At 40.5% G+C, this 24,262-nt stretch overlaps 1 protein-coding gene across 5 annotated transcripts in view; it reads left to right on the top strand.

The window, feature by feature from the left end:
- The window catches only part of ARHGEF7 (Rho guanine nucleotide exchange factor 7), an 85,986-nt gene that overhangs the window by 12,262 nt on the left and 49,462 nt on the right, over positions 1 to 24,262 (top strand). For all 5 annotated transcript variants that reach the window (XM_075265280.1, XM_075265281.1, XM_075265285.1 and 2 more), the window contains exons 3-6: positions 9,254 to 9,338; positions 14,329 to 14,459; positions 16,859 to 17,060; positions 17,881 to 17,969. In XM_075265280.1, coding sequence (XP_075121381.1) covers positions 9,254 to 9,338; positions 14,329 to 14,459; positions 16,859 to 17,060; positions 17,881 to 17,969 — 507 coding nt within the window. The remainder of the gene's footprint in view (positions 1 to 9,253; positions 9,339 to 14,328; positions 14,460 to 16,858; positions 17,061 to 17,880; positions 17,970 to 24,262) is intronic.

The raw sequence follows: 24,262 nt of genomic DNA, 5'->3' as shown, positions 1-24,262 counted from the left end.
AATGTAAACATTAACAAGTACATTGATGGACGTACAAGTCCAAAAAAAGGCATGTCAAGGGGAGAACAAGGAAAAGAGAAGGGAGAAACAGACACCAGGGGGCATAGACAACAAGGTAAGAGATGGCAGGAGGTGGTGAAACACACATTGATATTAAATCACATGGGGGGGGGATTTAAGAAGTCTAGCATTTTGTTCGCTAATTACGCTAACAGAATTTGCTAATAAATTTCACCCAATGTGTATTTCAAGGGCAGAAGTCTGAGGATGATATTCAGATTTGGGCCATGGATGTGTTGTGGATCATCATGCTGAGAAGGCTGAGGCTTTGTCATGTGAAGAAGCCTGAAGGCTAAAACCCCACGTAGCGATATGCAGAAAGAAATCGCATTGTGTTTTGTTTTTTTTTTTTTGTCCCCACAACATTTTTCAATGCATATTTTCAGTTTTCTTCTGCAGATTTTCTGCCCCTATTATATCCATATGCAAAATGCCATATTTTTCTGCAGGTATAATTGACATGCTGCAAGTTTCTTGGTTGTAGATTTTTTTATTTTTTTTCCCCTGTAGTGTGTGGATGGGTTTAGACAGAATCCTATCCAATTTGTAGGTACTGTAAGATGCGTTGTTTTTGGCTGTGGTGTTTCTGCTGCAGCCAGAACGCTGCATTTTTGCAATGTGGGGCCCCAGCATAATGCAGATATGTTCATTAGACCTCAGTCTGGACTCCAGTGTTGGAGACTGAGGGCCTTCTCTGTCAGAAACTGCTGGTGGCATATCGATGTCCTTATGTAGTGTAGTGAGTGATATTGTAGCCAATAGGATCCAAATGTACCTACGGGATTGGCATTGTCCCCAGGGTTGTGAATTGGGTACGTCTAACCGTCTACTCCTGCTCTGACTTCTTCAGAAATGGCTGACAGCCATTGTCAGAAGCTTTAAAAGCTTTTGCAATTCATTTAAAATCTAGTGTCTGAATTTCTATGCAAGTAAATATGCATATAATTAGTTATACAATTTCAGTAATTGAAAAATTCAAATGTTATTTTGAGGTTGAAAAACGTTATGGACCCTGACTCCACTGAAAACGGGCCACAGTCCATAACCAACTTCACAGTCCTGCTTTGTACAGTAGACATTTGCGGTTTGTTCATTTCAGAGTAATTGTAATCACTATTTATTTATCAATAATCCTCAAAATAATCGCTATCTTTAGTAGCATCTGTAGCTACATCTGTATCTTTAGTAGCGCACTTTATTTGGCACTGAATTTTCAGAGCTAAAAAAAGTCTCCCATGGGTGCCACTAACTTTTTGTTCCACTAGCGGACTTGATTTTGAAATCAATGGGAGGCTTATTTTTCAGCGCTGAAAATTCAGCGCCAAATAGGGTCCATTCACACGGAGTAAAATGGTGAGGAATTTGTGGAATTTCAGTGCTGAAAAAAAAGCCTCCCATTGACTTCAATGGGTTCCTTTTTTTGCTAGTAAAATAAACTGTGTGAATGGACCCTAATTAAACCTTTTAAAAGGAGTTATTGGTCTGTCTTGGCTGTACTCTTCCACCCAACCTATGTGTTGTTGGGATCTCCTCACTTTTCTGCTTTCATGGTCCCAAACTATTGATGTTATAGAAGAAATATATGACACTCAACAGTCGCCCAGATGTCCTTGTATTACACAAACATGGGTCCTCCAGAATGACAGCGTTGTGTTTGTTTTTTGTTTTGTTTTTTTATATTGGCCTCTGTCTTTGAGGGGATTGTGAGCAAGGGACTTTTCTTTTACAACTAGTATTCCTGTATAGGGTTATATGTTTTTGTGTTCCCTAGTTTTCTTCATACAATACTATAAAAAGAACAGTAAGAGGAAACAAAGACTGCTGCAGCGTTAACTTAAATAGTAAAATGAAATGTTGTCTTTGGTGTAAGTGTAACCCACCTGTGCCTCTGGGCTTGAATAGGTTAAGAGCAGGGTGATAAACTTGCTTTACTAGTAATTTTGAAGGTAAGGTGGAGTGAATGTATTTTTGCCAGCAAATTTCTGTGTTGGAATCTGCTCTATATGTTTTTGAGTGTTGTATAATGTGGAAGGGAGAAAGAGCACTCCTTAGATACATGAATTATGTAAGCATGTTGAGGTTCCCCTGATTCTCCTCTAGACCATGGAAACCTTCACGGAATCCATTACAGAGTAGGAAATGCGTATTAGGTGCCTTAAGCGGGGGCCGCATCCATCCGGGGTGACGGACTGTCGCGTTGACTGACCGTGTGGCAACTGGTTTTATGATTGGAGCATATAGTTCCTAAAAACCCAGGTACACTCCTCTTTGTTGAAATCAACCCAAACGCTTTGGAGAGTGAATAATCCAAGCTTTATTGAGAAGATAATGTATTTCGGGGTATTAATACAATCAGAAGAATGCACCCCTTCATCAGATCTCTGTTAGCAAGCAGTGAAACAAATTGAGGTCTTTTTTCAAGCATAGTGACACCTCTGAAGCAGATAGTGCAATATAAGTTTTTAATTTGTAAATATATATATATATATAATATATACACACACACACGCACCGGTCACTTTATTAGGTACACCATGCTAGTAACGGGTTGGACCCCCTTTTGCCTTCAGAACTGCCTCAATTCTTCGTGGCATAGATTCAACAAGGTGCTGGAAGCATTCCTCAGAGATTTTAGTCCATATTGACATGATGGCATCACACAGTTGCCGCAGATTTGTCGGCTGCACATCCATGATGCGAATCTCCCGTTCCACCACATCCCAAAGATGCTCTATTGGATTGAGATCTGGTGACTGTGGAGGCTATTGGAGTACAGTGAACTCATTGTCATGTTCAAGAAACCAGTCTGAGATGATTCCAGCTTTATGACATGTCGCATTATCCTGCTGAAAGTAGCCATCAGATGTTGGGTACATTGTGGTCATAAAGGGATGGACATGGTCAGCAACAATACTCAGGTAGGCTTTGACGTTGCAACGATGCTCAATTGGTACCAAGGGGCCCAAAGAGTGCCAAGAAAATATTCCCCACACCATGACACCACCACCACCAGCTTGAACCGTTGATACAAGGCAGGATGGATCCATGCTTTCATGTTGTTGACGCCAAATTCTGACCCTACCATCCGAATGTCGCAGCAGTAATCGAGACTCATCAGACCAGGCAACGTTTTTCCAATCTTCAATTGTCCAATTTAGATGAGCTTGTGCAAATTGTAGCCTCAGTTTCCTGTTCTTAGCTGAAAGGCGTGGCACCCGGTGTGGTCTTCTGCTGCTGTAGCCCATCTGCCTCAAAGTTCGACGTACTGTGCGTTCAGAGATGCTCTTCTGGCTACCTTGGTTGTAACGGGTGGCTATTTGAGTCACTGTTGCCTTTCTATCAGCTCGAACCAGTCTGGCCATTCTCCTCTGGCATCAACAACGCATTTCCGCCCCCAGAACTGCCGCTCACTGGATGTTTTTTCTTTTTCGGACCATTCTCTGTAAACCCTAGAGATGGTTGTGCGTGAAAATCCCAGTAGATCAGCAGTTTCTGAAATACTCAGACCAGCCCTTCTGGCACCAACAACCATGCCACGTTCAAAGGCACTCAAATCACCTTTCTTCCCCATACTGATGCTCGGTTTGAACTGCAGGAGATTGTCTTGACCATGTCTACATGCCTAAATGCACTGAGTTGCCGCCATGTGATTGGCTGATTAGAAATTAAGTGTTAACGAGCAGTTGGACAGGTGTACCTAATAAAGTGGCCGGGGAGTGTGTGTGTGTGTGTGTGTGTATATATATATATATATATATATATATATATATATATATATATAAATTTTTTTTACTCTATCTCCTGTATGCGATTAGGGGTGGCTGCCATCTTTTTTTTTTTTTTTTTTTGCGCTGTTACCAGAATTTTGTGATATGCCGTACAGCATAGTTATGTCCTTAGGCCTAGGCATGCTCTGTGCAGGGAGTGGGAGTAGCAGCTGTAACCTAATCTGTTGTCAGTAGTGGATGCAGTGATGGGTCACTATGGATGTTACCTATGGAGGTGTTACCTTTTATTGTAATACTGTTTTATTTGTGTAAATGAAGGAGTGCTGCAAAGAAAAGACCTACAGAATGTTTAAAGCATAACTAAACTTTCAGACAAATATATTACAAAATTAATTTATTCTATTAACTAATTTTGGATCCTTTCTGTAAAATCCTGCATGTAGCTATATAATATATATAACATAAAAATCCCAATTCCGACTGTGATATCTCTGGACCTATAGATATCACTGTAACGCTTGTATCACATTGAAAGCAATAAGCAAAAAAGCCTCCCATTGATTTCAATGGGTAGCGCACGTATGCCGACACCCATTCAAGTCAATGGGATCTGTTTTTTACGCCGCTCACTCTGAACGAGTTTTACGTTCAGAATGAACGGAGCATAAACTCCGTGTGAAGGCTCCTTTACACTCCCCACTGAAGATAATCAGTGCAATATGGAAACTACTTGAGAATTCATTTTCTGAAGCAGTTTCCACAGGTGAAATACTCATCAGATTTTTCTGATGCTTATTTGGTATTAAACTGTGTAGGAAGGGTATGCAGAAAGATGTAGATTCACAAATAAGAACGCTGCAACCCACCATCACTCTATACAACAGGGATAGACAACCTTCAGCACTCCAGCTGTTATAAAGCTAGAACTTCCAGCATGCTTACTTGCTCAGCTGTTCTTGCAGCTCCCATGGAAGTGAACAGAGCATGTCAGGAGTTGTAACTTCACAGCAGCTGGAGTTCCGAACGTTTCTGACCCCTGCTACAGAATATAGAGCATAGATGTACATATAGAGGTTACAGCACTGACCCTACTCTGATATTGGCAGAGCAAGCCTTTACATTTAGTGACTTACAGGGGCCTCCTATGATTAGAGCTGATCTGGTCCAAATCTTCCTAATCGCTCCACGATTCATCCCTACATAGATGGTCACCCAGATATCTTTAACAACTTGCTTTCCTTGATCTTCCCCCAAACTGCACCCTGAAAATAAGTCTCATATTGTTCTCCATGGGGTGCATTCAAGCAGAGGAAAATGGTGAGAAAACTTTGCTATTTATTGGTGTTGTACCAATGAAGATAGTGGGGGAAATTTATCCTGCACTCCAGAATTCTGGCGTAAAAAGTTACAGCATAAGGATTTGCAACCTTATGAGTTAATTTGTCAAAAAATGTCTGTGACTTTGGGAGGGAACATGTGCTTGGTTAGTCTGTCCAGCTGTTATCAAATGCAACTCGCAAAAATTGTCACAATCTCACTCTTGTGGGTGGAGGAGGATTTGAGGAAAGGAGTGACAGTGCATATTACACCAATGCAGAGTCCGGCAAAACTGTAAAAATACGGTAAATCTCCCCCAGTGTCTTTGTAGAGTTGTCCATGATTGGTCAGGGTCTGGTCTACCATATGGACAGGTGTTTAGGAATAAATGAGCCATATCTTCTTAATCCTGGATTACCCCTTTTGACTGGTGTTTTGTATTACATACTGTGCTGGTATTTCAGTGGGGCTCTGACCGAGTTAGTTTAGTCACTACTGAGAGTCGGAAGTGATCGAATAAGACCAAGTGAGCCTGAAAGAAAATGGTGTGTTCAGTCATCGAGTTATGATATAAAATGACTTTCTTTATACCCCGCCACACTGTAGACAAAAGTTAAGGTTCACATTGGACCCCTGCCATGCAGTGATGGGTAACTATTGGACTTGTCCCTGATTTACTTGATAAAACTTCAACTCTTACTGTGAAAATTGTCATCAAACAGTGCACAAGCCAAGGATCTACAGCGTTTCCTGCATACAAAACAGCTGCTCATTCACTTACAGTCATTGGTATATAAAAGTTTTACAAGAAAATAGCTGCCCCTTTATTCTGAATTCTTTCACACTGCAAATGAATAGAGTCACCATGAATGTTGCTCAGTATATTCTCCTTGAATTCAGTGTATCACCTAGGGGAGGGGTCCTTCAGCTGTGAGCAGTATAGATTTAGGATTTTGATGTCAAATCTCTTAATTTAGCTTTTCAAGGTACACTTATTTTATATGTAGACCTATGTGAGGGAGATGAACATGTTGCAGTAATGCAGACCTGTCGTGTTATTTTGTCTCTGATCAGTTGCCAATATTCCCTTCTTGCTTTGGGTTTGATTAATTGGGTGTAAATTTAATTGCGTGAAATCCTGCATTTTTGCATTCTTGGGGTCTTCAAATACCTTTTATGCTGAAATCACATGGCCATAATATGTTTGTGGTACAAATACCATGGCTGGGCTGGGATTTGCAGCTGTAATGTGGCCCTTTACAATACTGATGTATTGATGCTCAATTTTCAAGAGGTTTTCATTTCACTGTGGAGTTAAAAAATAAATAAAAACAGCTCTAAAATAACTATGTGAAAGTAAGCAAAATCGGCCTGTAAAAAATGAATGTTAAAAAAAAAAATCTATATAAGGGAGCCTTCACACGGAGTAAAGCCGGGCTCAATGTGTACTGCCGTAGAAAAGCGAGGGTCACGTTTACACAGCGGTTTTTTTTTTTTTACTATGAACGTATACGCGGCGTTTACGGCCGCGTTTTTTGCTGGCGTAAAAAACGCGGTCTTAAAAGCCGCGTATACGCTCATAGTAAAAAACAAAGCTGCGTAAACGCGACATAAACGTGACCCTCGCTTTTCTACGGCAGTAAAAATAAGTACACATTGAGCCCGGTGTTACTCCGTGTGAAGGCTCCCTAAATTTGGTATTGCTTTAAATAGTCACAATTTTCAGAACCAAATTAGCATATCATGTATACCACAATGGATGCTCTTAGTCACCTGCAGTAACCCTTCACAGCTGAGGCCAGTCATGGTGCTCTCCATAGATTTGTTGTTTTCCATTAGGGTAAGTTCAGATGGAGTTACAGGTAGCTGCGACTGAAAGCCGGTGCACTGCACCGGCATCCAGTTGCGCACTCTGCTCCGGATTAGGCCCAATGAATGGGCCTAGTTAGAAGGAGGGAGTGTCTTCAGGCCTAATCGGGAGGCGACTCCGCCTGAACAATGAGCATGTCTGTTCTTTTTCTGGGAGCAACAAACCAGCTCCCAGAAAAAAGACCTGAGCGGCTCCCATTGATTTCAATGGGAGCCGTCTTTTTGGTCAGGATTTTGAGGCAGATACGGCCTCAAAATACTCCCTGTGAACTTTACCCTTAGTTTTCAGATGTTTTGCTTTTGTTTGTCATAAATAAATAAAAGAAAAAAGCTTTTTAAGGCTATTGTGGGGAGGGTAGCTCGGCAGTGGCAATGGTGCTGTCCCAACCAGTCAGAGACAAGAACACAATATCTGCTGCAGACAGGTTTGTATGGAAAAACAGCAAAATAAATAAACCTTCACTTCTGTTTCAAAATAAGCAAAATAAAATGCAGCCTTAACTTGCAGGCGAAAGAAAGTCAAACAAAGCCCTGCTCGTCTGAGCACTAACTAAACAGTAAAAACTATATATGTTACTTACTACCAGCCACACAGAGTAGCACGTTACAGTCTCACCAGACTCTCAGTATTTTAGGATAGACTCAGGCGCCTCGTGAGGCTCTAATCTGCGCCCGCAGCCTTCTCCCTGGTTCTGCACATCCAGCAGGAGGAAAAGAATCCTGCTTCTAAAAATTCCCAAACTTGTAGACCACAAACCTGCAACCTATAAGTAGTTACTTAGCTCTTTGCTCCTCAGCACATCCCTCTTTTTGCCTGGGAACAGTGAGGTAAGTATGAGTCTGGGGGATGCATTAGATTGTGTGGGGGACATTAAACTGTACTGGGCCTCTTTTTAAAAAATTATTTTTGTATTTAAGTTTGAGCCCCCTGGTCTGGTCTACACCAATTGAAAGTGCTGGTGCATATTTGTTTTTTTTGGGTGCAGAGAGTTGCAACTTAGGTCATGCTCCCTTTCCAAAGAGGCCACACCCCTCTTAAATTGATGCCATGCCCCTTTTTTACAAGTTCATAAAGGAGCTTTATAAATGTGCTCACAGCAGTATTTTGGATCGCGCGCTGCGTTCACACGGAGTTGTTTGGCTCAGGAATTTGGTCAGGAAACTGACTCAAATTCCTCCTCTTAAAAACTCCTCACCATAGGACTGTATGGTGAGGCATTTTTTGGAGGAGGAATTTGAGTCAGTTTCCTGACCAAATTCATGAACCAAACAACTCTGTGTGAACGCAGTCCATTCACACGGAGGAAAATGGTGAGGAATTTGGTGTGGAATTTCAGCGCTGAAAAAAAAAAAAAAGCCTCCCATTGACTTCAATGTCTTCCCTTTTCTGCAGGAAAAGGAACCCATTGAAGTAAATGGGAAGCTTTTTATTTTTTTCATCGCTGAAATTCCACACCATTTTCTTTTGTGTGAATGGAGCCTAAATCTCTTCCATTCTGTAGGTCATTTCATTGATTTTTACAGCCATTGGCCTTTCCGAGCACCAATATATGGCTCATTACGCTTGTGTTATTCCTAAATTCTCTGAGCTTACTTATCTTATGCGGATATTACTCAGACCTGTTAGTGTCTGAGGGAAATTAGAGCAGTGTGTAAGAAGCAAAGCCTCAGCATATAGATTACCTTTTCTTTCTGCATGTAAAGGCCGGTTCCCACAAAGCAGGGGGTGCTGGACCCTCCAATCATAGGCTTTCCACTTAACTAATCTCTCTCTATGGACGCCCATGGAACAGGAAGCCTAGAAAAGGCTGGAATATCCTGTTATTCATTTCATTGCTGGATAGGATTTGGTGAACGTCTTCCTATAAGATCTTCCACAATGAAGGTTCAGTGATATTTACGTTTATATATTTTTCACAATTTTTAGTTTAATGGCTTTGTGTATAACTTCACTTGGTTTTGTCTTATTTTCTGTATTTGCTGCTGTGGGTTGTATTTTTGATGTATTTGGTCTGAATAAAAGTGGAAAAGTTTGTCCTTTGCAACCATTCAGTTTCCAGGTTTTATTTTTCAGATTGTTTTGAAGCCGTTTGGTTGCTCTTTGCAACCTCTCCATTTTATCCTTTTATTATGTGTTTTGTGACTTTTGTATCATGTACTATATAGAATTTTTAAAATGTCGATGTGGAGACTGAATTTTTCCCTGTGACCTGAGTTGTAAATGCAGATTCTTTATGTTGCAGAGATTTTACCGTCTTGGTGTTTGTTTTTTTTTTTAGACCTTTGAGGCCAATGACCTGTACCAAGGGCAGAATTTCAATAAGGTGCTGAATTCCTTAGTCCTTCTGAATAAAGTCACAGCAGGTATGTATAGACAGCTAGAGCTTGGTTTTTGCTGTCCTGAACATAAAGATGATTAATAAAAGCCTTCATGATTATTTATAGAAGTTAATAAAAAAGAAAAAAAAAAAATATAGATTATGAAATATTTAAAGGGGTTGTGCCGCTATTGACAATTATCTGTCCTCAGAATAGAGGATAATTATCTGAACACTGGGGGCCCCATCACCAGGTCCTCTAGCGATCAGGAGGACTGGGGACCAAAAGTCTCTCTGAGGCCTCCTTGTGAATGGAGCACCAGTGCACTTGCGTGACCCACGCTCCATTCACTTCTATGGTGCTGCTGGAACTGTAATGCGCCTGCAGCTCCATAGAAGTGTTGTCCTGCTCTCTTGGGTCACTTTTCAGTACGGGATAATTGTAAATAGTGGCAAACCCCCTTTTAGTTCTGTCCTATGAGTCGAAATACTTTGTGTTAAAATTCTTTTGTCTCCAGTTGTTACCTTTTACCTTTTGTAGAAATATATTTCACACCGTATAAATAATATTGATGTTGAGGTTCATTGTAAAGCTATCCCTTTAAAGAGGACCTTTCACCATTTTGCCCTCAGGCAGTGAAGAAGGACGTCTCTGACTGAGTGTCAGAAACGCCCTTCTGACCATAGAAGAGCTACGGTACCGGGACCGTAAGCTCTTCACACTGGGCCCAGATTGGGAAAGCCGACAGTGCGCTGAACTCAGCGCACTGTCAGCTTTCCGACATTATATAGAACTGCCTGTGGGCAAAATGGTGAAAGGTCCACTTTAAGCATCTTGAATGCAAAAATGTGTTCCTTGTGATCTGTTGTGTAGTGAAGTTCAACTGTTGATCTGTTTTTATTTTCCTTAAAGAGGTTGTCCTGGCCAAAAAAAATAATTTTTTAAATAGGCTAGCGCAGGTGAGGGGATAAAAACTGCTCACCTGTCCCCGTGCTCCAGTGTCCTCCCAGTACAGTCCTGTCCTGCTGCTCAGCTCACATCAGCGGCCTCAGGAAAGAACTTGGGACGTCACAGGTAGTGTCCTGCTGATGGGCCTCAGCGGTCATGTTCAATGGGGGGCTTCTGCTCTCAGGACTGGGAGGCATTACAGCACTGGGGGCAGGTGAGTACCAAGTGAGTACGTTTTCTTTCTATTTTTTTTTTTTTTCTCCTTCAGCTATTTCCAATGCAGAATTTTTTTTTATTTTTTGCAATGTGTGGATGGAATTGACCAGAATCCCATTAACTTTGCAGGTACTGTAAAACGCAGCGTTTTTACAGCATGGGGCTTCAGCCTAAGGCCAAGGCCTCACGTGGTGTAAATGCAGCGCTTTGCAGTCACAGCGAAGTGAATGGGGTTCTAGGGAATTCCATCCCCATTTTGTGTTACAATACATGCTGTGAACAAGTGATGATTTCTAGAGATGAGCGAGTACTGTTCGGATCAGCCGATCCGAACAGCACGCTCGCATAGAAATGAATGGACGTAGCCGGCACGTAGGGGGTTAAGCGCCCGGCCGCCGTCAAAGCGGAAGTACCAGGTGCATTCATTCATTTCTATGGAGCGTGCTGTTCGGATCGACTGATCCAAACAGTACTCTCTCATCTCTAATGATTTCCAAAAATGTTGCGGTTTTGGAAATTGTAGCATGTCAATCCTATCCTACTAATATTATAAATGTGAAAGTTTGTGTGTTTCTTACTCTTTCCTGCAAAAACTGCTGAACGGATTTGGATGAAATTTGGCACATAGTTTGTAACCTGGATTAACACACAGGCTACTTTATATCCTGGTAAATGACAAGGCTTCATGACTGTTCTGAATTTATGCTCATATACTATAATAAACTGCTTTTGCCAGCAGCTTGTCTCAGCTAATTGGAGGTTGCTGATAAAGCCAAGTCTGTTATCTCTCTATGTAAACACACAGATAACAATGAGTCCAAGTAATATACAAGTATTTGTATATTATCTGATCTGCTCCAGTGCTGACATACTGACCTGGGAAAACCCCTATAGTTTAATTTGGCAGTTTGCCAATTATAAATATGCTGGGAAAAAGAAAATCTAATTTGTTACGAAATTCTAAAACCACGAGAGCAATGAAGGTAGCCTGAAGTCAGATTTCTCCTCAAGTGGAGCTAAGGAGGATTGAGCAGGCGGATCATCAATGCCAGCAACACACTCATTATATGGCGTCCCAGCAAGCTGTGGAGATGCCGGAATAATCAAAGGCAAGGTGTGAGGAACCAGTTCAGCAGCAGGACAGCTTGAGAGCTGCCAAAACGCCAGAGCAGGTGAACCATTGACTGCAGCGATTTGCTGAATGTAGGCGAATCATCGACGCCAACAGCACACAGACGAAGTCACGGGTAGAGGCTAGTTATACATATGGAAACACCGGCAGTTTCCCTGAAGGTATTATTGAAGCAGAAAGTGTGCAGAGAAAAACTCTGCACTTTCTGTCAAAAGTGTTGTGGGAAGAACCGCTATGCTTTGCTGTTGTGGTTTTTTCCCCCGCAGCACTTTTTTGATTCTGGATGCAATGTGGGGCCTTAACCTAAAATAGTTTTCTGAAATCTAATAGGCTCTGTGTAGCTTTTAAGAGGGTTCTCTCCTCCTTCTGGGAATAGTACTCACTCCTTAATTCCAGGTTATTTCTTATTACTGAGGGGTTGACACATTATGTACTTGGATGTACAGTTAGAACTGCACTTAGATTTGGGGGACACATTTGCTGTCACTAATAAGTAAGTTATACACTGATTACTGTAATTCCTGGCTATTTCTCATTACTGTCCTCGTTGGCAGCAAAACAGTCAGTGTGCTGGAATTGGACTTAAACCAACATATGGAAGACCTGTTCTAACAGGCTATCAGTCTTACAGTCCACTAAAATTAGTTTGACTGGAGCCCCACGTGGCGTAAACGTTGCCACAATCGCAGCAAAGTGGATGAGATTCTAGCGAATCCCACCCACAATTTGCAGAAAAATACATGCAGCGGATACGCTGCGATTTCCAAAAATGCTGTGATCTTGGAAATCACTACATGTCAGTTATACCTACAGAAACGCTGGCAGTTTCCTAATAGGTAAAATGGTGGCTGGTAAGATGTATATTGAACTGTGGATCTTGGTTTCTTCCATACATGTGATCTCTGGTTTACTGTTTGGTATTTTGAACACTCTATTATAAATCCTTGACTTGGTATCTTCAGTATAGAACTGCAAAATGAAAAGCAAAAAAAAAAAAAACTTCTGTCAATGTTGTCGTTTGACATTGTGTAAATACAAATCTTGTAACCTGTGCAGGATAGAATTGATTTGCATGTCTTTTCACAGTTCTAGTATAGCACAGTGCAGATATAATGGAGCCTGTGTCGGGGGTTGTCTTCAGTGCTTTCCTGGTTATTATTTATATCTTGCTATTCCCTGTCTTACTGGTCTATGTGCTCTATATTTGTTCACAATTGTACACACAAGGGCGTCCTGCTTTGTCGTCTCCCAGCTGCTTCCTCTGTAAGCAGCAGGCAGTGAACAATGAGTATGCAAGTCAGGCCAGTGATGGAAAACGGACATCCTGTTCATCTCTTCTTCCTGAAAGCCAACATCAGCCCAAACACTACAGACATTTCACACTGTCTTATTTCTTTCAGGCAGTGTTCTTTTAAAATCTTGACACTCCTTTCAGCCTCCCAAAGCGGGTTGCAGAACATGTTTGTGCAGAGACAGTGCAATAATTTCATTAATAACGGGATTTATAAATGCCCCAGATTTGCTTGTGCAATCTAGGAAAACTCGGGTTAAGAAATTCTGATGCTATGATCAGTCTTTTGGCGTAGGGGTGGCACAGTTTTTGTTATCGCGGTCCTGTGTACTTGGGAGCAATTTCGGTTCTAGTGAGCTCCAGCTTCAAAATAAATTTTAATTATGGTTTTACTGTATTTATTAAGGGTTATCAAAATAAAAGAATTGCCACATAGAATTCCGTAAGAGTAAGGCTTGGCTCACATCTGTGCCGGAGTCTTTGTCATCCGTCACTATGATGGAGTCTACAATTGCTAGATGAAAAGTGCTGCGATTCCAGCAGTTTGTCTTAAAGCATAGACACCTGATGGATTACATTTTAGTCAATGGGTCTGTTAGGCACTGTAGTGTTCCCTGTTTGAGGCCCATGTGTGCAAACAGACCAGAACAACAAGACAAAATGAGAATATAGCACCAAATACTTGGGAAATACAAACAATAAATCAAATCCAAATACAAAATCCATATAAAACTTAAAAATAATTAGACACTGAAGATGGGAATGGAGGTTCACAGTTTTTCATAATTATTTAATATTGTATAATTAAGGTACGTGGTTTGTGGTGTATTTTTGTTGGAACTCAAACACCCACCTCTTCCGCCATGTGAAGTTTCCGCGTGGGTAGCCACGACGGGATGCCGATGCAGTGCACCGGCATCCCACTCCTGATTAGGCCCGAATGAATGGGCCTAATTGGGAGTGAGTCTCGCACTGCGGCTAACTCTGGCACGGAATCCGCTGGAAGAATGGGCATGTCTCTTCTTTTTCTCGCTAGCGGAAAGAAAAACTCTAGTGGGAAAAAAAGTGAGCGTCTCCCATTCAAATGAATGGGAGACTTTTTTTGCAGATGGATTATAATTTGAAGCGGATTCCATGTCAAAATCTGTGTGCAAAAAAACTCCGTGTGTACTAGCCCTAAGGGTTTTCTGAGGTTGTACTAAAAATATTTTTAGAAAATAACATTGGATGAACAAAACTACAAAAAGGTTCAGTTTTTTGCACAAACATGGCAATTTATATAGTGTAGAAAACTGGTGTAACTGGTTTAGCAAATTCCCCCTGAATGAAAACCTCTGAATCCTTCTTGTTGTTCTTTCTTGTATTGTGGTTTAATGTGCAGATTGTCTGTGTATACCGGTCTCTCTTTTCTTTCTGAATGTAATTTTATATATTTCTTAAATCTTTAGACATTGGCTTGGGAAGTGACTCTGTGTGTGCTCGTCCATCATCACACCGGATTAAGTCTTTTGATTCCCTTGGGTCCCAGTCTGTTCTCAGCCGCTCGTCAAAATTGTTGCAGAGTCAATATCGAAGCCTGGTGAGTTGTTTTGTTGTATCCCAGCTTTTAGGTTCCATGATGTACCCTGTGTATTTGGATTTCCAAAGGTTTCTACTGTGCAAAACTGAATATTAACTCTTACTTCATATAACCTTGGTTATGGTTTTAGATCTTCTAGTAATCATTAATGTATTACTTGGCATTGTATGTCCTGGCAGCCGTCACATCATTTTTAGAGACTGGGCATCAGGAATTAATTTCAAATGAGTTTGTGTCCTCAAATTCCAGGTTCATTGCTGTATAGTGTTCAACAGATGTCGATAAAATGTCTCAGTCTAGGTTATCACAGTGAATATATCCACTATATAAAGAAAAAGGTAAACTCCACAGGAAGGATCCAAATACAATCACGGATAAATGTAAAATATAGCTTTTAATTCCATCTTGATAAAAAGATACAGCATAACTGGTGGATTGAACTATGTCATGTAGGAGCAGCGACACGTTTGAGGACTAAGCTCGGGACTAAGCTCGTCCCTTCCTTATGAGGCCACTGATTTCCATACCCGTAAAAGATGATTATCTTTGCATTACTTCAGTGTGCTATTATCTTTGGATCTGACAGGCTCCCATTAAGCGCCATGAAGAAAAAGAAAAATTTATTTATATGCACTTCACATTACAAAAGGGAATGTGGCTAATATCTTTTTATTTCAGAATTATTAATGGAGCCCCATGCACCAGAATTGAAATCAAACATAGATCTCAGCTAGAACTAAAACCAAGTCTTCTATAGATCTGTCTGGCCAGGCTGTCTGGCATCCCTGCACACTTTTTGCGACCGGAACTTAAAAATAAAACTATCAATTAATGTAAATTATTTGGATAATAGTTATTCTATTTGCAGTGGAAGCTGCAATGCACTGCCAAATTTATTATTTCATTGACTTAAGAATTGGTTGGATTCGGCTAAGGTTTTTGAGCTCCCCCCTCAAATGTAGCTTGTAATATACACTCACCGGCCACTTTATTAGGTACACCTGTCCAACTGCTCGTTAACACTTAATTTCTAATCAGTCAATCACATGGCGGCAACTCAGTGCATTTAGGCATGTAGACATGGTCAAGACAATCTCCTGCAGTTCAAACCGAGCATCAGTATGGGGAAGAAAGGTGATTTGAGTGCCTTTGAACGTGGCATGGTTGTTGGTGCCAGAAGGGCTGGTCTGAGTATTTCAGAAACTGCTGATCTACTGGGATTTTTACGCACAACCATCTCTAGGGTTTACAGAGAATGGTCCGAAAAAGAAAAAACATCCAGTGAGTGGCAGTTCTGGGGGCGGAAATGCATTGTTGATGCCAGAGGTCAGAGGAGAATGGCCAGACTGGTTCGAGCTGATAGAAAGGCAACAGTGACTCAAATAGCCACCCGTTACAAGCAAGGTAGCCAGAAGAGCATCTCTGAACGCACAGTACGTCGAACTTTGAGGCAGATGGGCTACAGCAGCAGAAGACCACACCGGGTGCCACTCCTTTCAGCTAAGAACAGGAAACTGAGGCTACAATTTGCACAAGCTCATCGAAATTGGACAATTGAAGATTGGAAAAACGTTGCCTGGTCTGATGAGTCTCGATTACTGCTGCGACATTCGGATGGTAGGGTCAGAATTTGGCGTCAACAACATGAAAGCATGGATCCATCCTGCCTTGTATCAACGGTTCAGGCTGGTGGTGGTGGTGTCATGGTGTGGGGAATATTTTCTTGGCACTCTTTGGGCCCCTTGGTACCAATTGAGCATCGTTGCAACGCCAAAGCCTACCTGAGTATTGTTGCTGACCATGTCCATCCCTTTATGACCACAATGTACCCAACATCTGATGGCTACTTTCAGCAGGATAATGCAATGCCATGTCATAAAGCTGGAATCATCTCAGACTGGTTTCTTGAACATGACAATGAGTTCACTGTACTCCAATGGCCTCCACAGTCACCAGATCTCAATCCAATAGAGCATCTTTGGGATGTGGTGGAACGGGAGATTCGCATCATGGATGTGCAGTCGACAAATCTGCGGCAACTGTGTGATGCCATCATGTCAATATGGACCAAAATCTCTGAGGAATGCTTCCAGCACCTTGTTGAATCTATGCCACGAAGAATTGAGGCAGTTCTGAAGGCAAAAGGGGGTCCAACCCGTTACTAGCATGGTGTACCTAATAAAGTGGCCGGTGAGTGTAAGTGGGAACAGAACATAAGACATAAAATTATTATACTTAACAAGTTGAGTCGTCTTACAATTACAATACTTTCTACTGTAGATCCTGGATTACAGCCTGCGTTATAGTCCGGGTATGAGTGACATTTATTCTGGTTTCAGAGATGAAGTCTGTTAACGTATTTTTTTATTTTTTTTTCTCTCTCTTCTCTCCCCCTATAGGACATGACAGATAACAGTAACCATCACATGGTGGTGAGGGCGAAGTTTAATTTTCAGCAAACCAATGAAGATGAACTGTCTTTCTGTAAGGGTGATATTATCCATGTTACACGATTGGAAGAAGGAGGCTGGTGGGAGGGAACACATAGTGGCAAGACAGGATGGTTCCCAAGCAACTATGTCAGAGAAATCAAGTCTTCTGGTATATATCTATTTTTTTTTTTTTCATTACTACTAACATGTAAGTAAAGGGATGTCTCATGAAGATGAGAACGGTCTATATGACCTATCGATGCATATGTATAAATAGAAAGTGTTCACTTGACCAAAGCTTTGGTGACAATTACAAGGATGTGATTCTGCTGTCTTGCATGTTGCCTGTAGCATACGCTACAGCATCTCCAGTGCCTTAAAGGGCTTGTGCCAGGTTTGCAATTTATGCCCTTTACACAGGCTTGGGGACAAATTGTCTACAGTGATGGTCTGTCTTTGAAATACTAATGTTGTTTCTCCTGCATGCACCATGGTAAGGCAAAGAGGAACTGCACTTTACGCATGTGCATGGAGGGTAACCACTATATTAGCAGGTCAAGAAATAGAACAGATACCAGTGTATATATCTCAAATTCAATGTGAAATTCTGCTGCAAGAACTGGCTCTAATTCTGCTTTACCTTAACCAGATCATGTGGTCAGATTCTTGGCTCATATTTGGTTATATGTATAATTTTAAGATCACAAAACTGTATGCTATGACTAGAAGCAACCTAATCTTAAAAAACAAGTGTAGCTTCATCTGTGGATTTTATGTGTATGAAATAAATTTGCTGGCATCCATAAAAATAGATTTTTACGGATGCCAGACTTCCATTTGTATTACTAGTTGTTGATGGTGTTGATCCATAGATTAACCACAAATGCTTCAATATATGATCGTGAGAGGTGATTTTATGTCTTTGACTAGTATTTTTGGGGTGTCAGATTTTTAACATAACTTTTTTTTTTTTTTTTTCTGTTCTTCAGAAAAACCAGTATCTCCCAAGTCTACAACACTGAAAAGCCCTCCAAAAGGGTTTGAGACTTCTGCAATCAACAAAAGCTACTATAATGTGGTGAGTTTTCTCTACCTGTAGGATGTTTTGTATGAAATGTTTACACGTGCCTGTCCTTACACAGAGCATTAGCAGTGTACTACGTTTTAGAAATCAGTTCCAACCCGTTCACTCCCAGATATCAAATAAATCGAAGAAACGTTTTGTTTGAGATCCTTTTCTTCCTAATGAGTCAATATCACATTTTAGTATCCTCCATTCACTGTTCTGATGGTAGTTTAACCCCTTAGCGACCCTTGACGTAACTGTACGTCATGGGTCGCATGGGGATGTATGGAGCGAGCTCACACGCTGAGCTCGCTCCATACACGGCAGATGCCGGCTGTATCATACAGCCAGGACCTGCCACTAACAGCAGCGGTCGGTGCCCGAGCCGATCGCTGCTGTTAACCCTTTACACACTGCGGTCAAACGCGACCGCAGCGTGTAAACAGCGCAGGCGGCATGGGCGCCGCCATGTTTCCCCGATCGCCGCCCTCCTGAACGTCACATGAGGGCGGTGATCGGTTGCTATGACAGCCAGAAGCCTATTGAAGGCTTCCAGGCTTGTCTCTGCACTAGATCTATTAGACGATGCCAGAGGCATCGTCTAATAGAAGTGCTGCGATTTTCCTATTCACTGCAATACTGTAGTATTGCAGTGAATAGTATGAGCGATCAGACCCCCTAGGTTTCAAGGTACCTAAGGGGTCTGATCATAAATGTAACAGAAGAAAAAAAAAAGTTTTTAAAAGTATTAAAAAAATAAAAAAAATAAAGTTCAAATCACCCCCCTTTCCCTAGATTAGCTATAAAAGTAATTAAAGAACATTAAACATAAACATATTAGGTATCCCCGCGCTCCAAAATGCCCGAACTATTAGAATATTAAAACATTTATCCCATACTGCGAACGGCGTAGCGGCAAAAAAAATAAAAACAGCCAAAAAGCGTTTTTTTCAACACTTTGCCTCCTATAAAAAATTGAATAAAAAGTGATCAAACCATCAGATCTTTCCCCAAATGGTATCAATAGAAACGTCATCTTGTCCCGCATAAAAAGACACCACAACCAGCTCCATACATGGAAATATGAAAAAGTTACAGGTGTTAGAACATGATGACACAATTTTTTTTCTATTTTGCAAAGTTTATCATTTTTTTAAAAGTATCAAAACATTTCAAATACTATATAAATTTGGTATCACCGCGTTCGTACTGACACGTAGAACACAGGTAACATGTCATTTGTACCAAACAGTGAACGCTGTAAAAATTAAACCCATAAGAAAATGGCGCAAATGCATTTTTTCTCCAATTGCACCTCATTCTGAATTTTTTTCCAGCTTCCCAGTACATTGCACAGCATATTGAATGATGCCATTACAAAGTACAATTTGTCCCGCAAACAATAAGCCATCATGTGACTCTGTGAACTGAAAAATGAAAAAGTTATGGCTCTTGAAATGTGAGGAGGGAAAAACGAAAATGCGAAACCAAAAAATGGCCTGGTCCTTAAGGGGTTAATGACATGGTTGTTGTTGTTGCATTGTAAATTGTAGGCTTTCCTGAAAAGAATTGGGGGGTGGGGTTCAGGTTGCCTTAAGGAGGTAGATTTTGATGGACAGTCTTATGTGTTTAACATTTTCTTAGGTATGGTAGACGTAGTTGACTAATTTATGGAGACTATTTCATGAGGAGCAGATAAAAGAGAAGATGTATGGGCAGAGTCACGTGTCTTTTCAAAATGAATAAAGTAGAAGAAAAAGCAGGAAGGGCACTCACCCATAGACTAACATCTTCTAAAAGGCATCCTTTATTAGGGAAAGTATACGTAAAAAACAGCCATCAGAGTCACGTGTCTGCCTGCAGAAGTGCCGATCAATGAGAAATGCATTGGTTGGCACTCATTTGCATTGTCATAATTACACAGGCTATCGTTATAGGGACTGTCCAGGAATTACAGGTTTCGGCAAAGTGGAAAAAAAAGAAAAAAAAAAAAACCTCTCATGTCTTGTGTACGCCACCATGGTCTAGTCCAGCAGCTACCCGAGGCTTGTTCTCGTGGAAGTCCTTGCTGCACGTGACCACTGAGGCCAATCAGTGGCCTAAGGAAAGGAACCACGGAGTCACTCACATGTCACCTGTGACATCCTGGTTCCTTTCCTCAGGCCGTTGACTTGTTTGTTTAGTGTGTATTTATTTTCTAGCTTCCTTACCGAAACCTGTAATTACTGGACAACTCCTTTAACGCAATGAGCATTCCTTGGAGTACTTGTTGCTGATAAAAGTGCAAGTGCTTAATTATTGGCCAGTCTGAAGGAGGATGTCTCATGAGGATTGGAGACTACATTTGGGGTTTTAATAGGAGATTAGAGCCAAGATTTATGGAAAGGACTGTTTGTGGACAACCTTGTTTGTCATTGTAAGACCACAATCGCTATATCGTCTTTCCCCACGTTAAAGAGGTTATGCCATGAAGAGTATTTTATCCTCTATACATAGGCTAGAGGATTAATACCTTATCGTTGAGGGTTTTACCGCCGAGACACACAGCGGGGCTGACAAATACTTTGTAGTTTACATAACCATTTTAGGGGGTTATGCCTCATTTTCCATTCCAATTGGGTCTCCTCACAAAAGTTGTTTTACTTTTATATTCCTGTGTGGCACGTTTGCTTAATGACCATTTTTTAATAAGATTTATAGTCTTTTTGCATATTTGTAAGTTCAGCTTTGTGTGCTTTGTTGTATAGCTTTTGTGTAAATGTTTACACACACTGACTACCTCACGATGTATGCATTTTTTTTTAAATACTTTTTGTGCCCAATTGATGCAATACATAGTAGGCACATAGAAGGATATTGCAGTAGCTAGTAGATTGGTGATTAGCATTTTTATCAACTATGGAATAAGGAAAGCATGTATCGAAGAAATGTCTTCGAGTTGGAAGCAGCAGAAAGTAGTGTGGACTGAGATATGAAGCCTGCAACATAGGGGAAAATGAAAGGTTACCTCAGCACAGTGAGTTTTAGTGTTTAGACTAATGCCACATTCAAGTACTATAGGCTGACCCATGGGCCTTTGTCCATTATAAGGGGTTTAGTTCAGTTTTGTTTCTGATCCAGTGAGGTGCGGCAGGTATGCTCCTCCACTCTTCTTTATACTGGCTTTGGAGCCCTTGGCAGTCAGATTATGCATTAACCCCGAAGACTTGAGCTTTCTTCTGTTCACTATAAACGCTTAAGGTTTGCAGACAATATTCTATTTCTATTGTCATCTCCTATTTACACCTTCTCTATAAATCCAGACTCCTTCTGGAGAGTTGGAGCTGTTATCACATTTCATGGCTTTGGGAGGGTTAACTCTTAAGATGACTTTTCTACGTAAATTTATAGTCACCCCTCCAAGGGTCCTTCTATTCCCAGACATATCCTGCATACATTAAAAATATTGTCACTTCACTTTAATTAAAAAGCATTTTAAAAAAAAAAAAAAAAGTAATGCTACTTTCTGCATGGTTGTTGCAGCATGTTAAGATCTGTCAGGTTTCGTTGAGACCTACTTTCTTTTGGCAGCATTATTTTTTTTCCGTGCCAAGTTTAACATAATTTACACCATAGGGAGCAATGACATTTGCAGTGCTGATGTTTGTATATGCAGTGCGTTTCTTCACTGGTCATGATATACAGCTTGTATTATAGGGCATAAAAGCACTCACAATTGTTCTGATTTCACAGCTGAAATTTCTACAGTTTTATCAATAGAATAAGAGCTGTTGTAAAATGCAAACTCTGCGCAATCTTCTGTTATTGCCAGATATAGGTGTATAGGTGCTGGGCATGTCCGCTTTTTCTCAGGAACGTTGCAGTAAATGACATTCGCTGAAGTCAGTGAGGGAACACTGGATATAAAGGAAAGGTTTGTTTGACACTGGGCTGCTGGTAACTGTTTAGAAAGAATTGCCAGGCTCTTGTAATTTACATAATGTAAAGAAGATCAGAATTCTAACTTTATATTTAATCTACATCATGTTTGTGTTTGTTTGTTTGTTTTTTTTTTTTTGTGTGGGGGGCTGTATGTATTTTTCTTTTCTTCTTCTTCCCCCTACACTTGGTCATTATGACAAGGCTGCCCTCTTGTGGTTTGCAGAAAAAAAAGTATATACTGGAAATATTAATGCATTAACATTTTTATTTAGCATATAAATAACAATAGAATGTCTTGGCGTTACATCGAGTCGGGAATGTTGTTGTATACTAGTTTTTATAGAGGTGTGTTTTTTTTTTTTTTTCCAATGATATATATATATATATATATATATATATATATATATATATATATATATATATATATATATATATACACCCAGACCACTTACTATAAATCTTGTCTGTTCACATGGCACATGCTAAATATATAAAGCTGGTTGTCAAAATGTAACATTTAGTTTGGCGTCAAATCCATATAGGATATCCTTTATGGTTGAATGTTGTTTCCCTGGGTATTAATTGTTTTACTGTCAAAATGATCCTAGCGCATATCTTGGACTGAGTCATAGATTTGGGGGTCCCCTTGGTAAATCTTTTTACAACTGTAAATGCTCATATGCTGCGAATCCTATGAAATTGGGTTTACATAGCGTAATATTATAGGTGCTTACTTGATCTGTATGGAGGCGTTATATACCATGTAAAATTACTAATGTTATGGGACCGCACAGAACAACCCACTGACTGTGTTAGTCCATAAGTGTAGATGCCTCATTGTACTGTGCGAAGAAATCCAGTATCTTTGGAAGCTACCGTTACTATGAAAGGGCTTATTTCTTACTCGTGTCTGTCTTGTTTGCTGAGTTTTCTGTGAAAATACTGAGAGTTGTCTAGCATCGTCCCCCGTCTCCCCCCTCTGTATACTGGGATGTCTCCTAGCTGTGATGTCCTCAGCATTCATAGCTTCCTTGGCATGGACTGTTTATCTTGGGCTTCAACAGCAAGGCTCTGTTTTGATGCTTGTCCATTCCTCCAGAGCATCAGTGGGATGGGGAGACTAACAGAAACTCGTTTTTTGTGTCATGGGGTCTTCACTGAGCATTCCCGGCATTTGCAGCCCACGCAAGGGGATATGGCTGAAGAGAGGTGCAAAAGAGGTGACTTATTTTCAACATATACTATCAATGCATTTATTTGAGGTTAACTGTGTACAATGCTCTATTACTTTGTTAGCTAAGCTTTATGTTTTAGATTTGTGGCATTCTGATCTTTTAGCAGCTTATACAAATCCCATTTTATGGTTTTTATATCCTTCAATGTATTTCTGCTTCACAAATGAATGTGCTCACTTAAAGGGGTTTCCACATAGACAAAACCATATTGAAATTTGCGGACAAGACAGTCTTTAAATTTATAGGCAATTCAGTTATAGGTTTTTGAAAATATGAATAATGTAATTTAAAAAAAAATATGAATACAGGAACACTGTGTTGTCTGAGGCTTGTTAGGAACCAAGCCACGAATGGCCAGGTTATCTTCTCGTCCATGTAGTGTCCCTGCCTGATAACCTGACCACAATAAGGCTATCATGGCAGGTTACTGCATTCATGGTCTTATCCATTGGTAACTGATCCAGGCACAAGGCTGTCCACACTAAGATTGTGAGAGAGAATCTTTAAAATTGTGCAAAGGTTTTAATTAAATTTACAAAATGTAACTGTTAATTGACTATAAATTTAAATATACTTAGGTTTGTGGGAAAACTCCTTTACCCTTCATCCTTCTTATATAGATTACCTTTTATTTTGATTTTGTACTTTGAGTCACTTTTTTGTTTGCACTGCCCCTTTTCCCCAAGTTTCTGCCTGGTTGCCAATATCAACTTGGTTATGGCCAGCTGACTACTTTGTGGCTTTTCTGAGACACCGCGGGTATGGTAGAATGGAGCCAATTTACTGTGAAGGTCAACAATTAGGTCCTGGGTAGTGAATGAACTTGCAAAATTCAACAAAAATGCCCTTATTCCTCTCTGTGTAGTTTGCAATGAATGGGAGCATTGAAGGCAATGAACAGGCTCTAATGTAGTCATGAAACATCAAGTCTTTCTGTCTGTGCTATCCAGTTAGAGATTTGCACAATGAATACTGAAAGCCTTGGTGTATAGATTTGCTGATATTTTTTGCTATGTCTGAAGACACTGGCATTTATCACAAACCATAAAAATCTACAGTCTGTCTCGCGCGGTCTTACAGAGATTGTAGTGAAGCAGGATTGGCTCCGAAACTGTAGATGCCATTCTCAATTGAATGATGTGGACAACT

This window comes from Leptodactylus fuscus, chromosome 2 (genome assembly GCF_031893055.1).
Source record: "Leptodactylus fuscus isolate aLepFus1 chromosome 2, aLepFus1.hap2, whole genome shotgun sequence".
In the NCBI taxonomy this organism is placed as follows: Eukaryota; Metazoa; Chordata; class Amphibia; order Anura; family Leptodactylidae; genus Leptodactylus; species Leptodactylus fuscus.
This window is presented reverse-complemented; position numbering and strand designations above follow the sequence as displayed.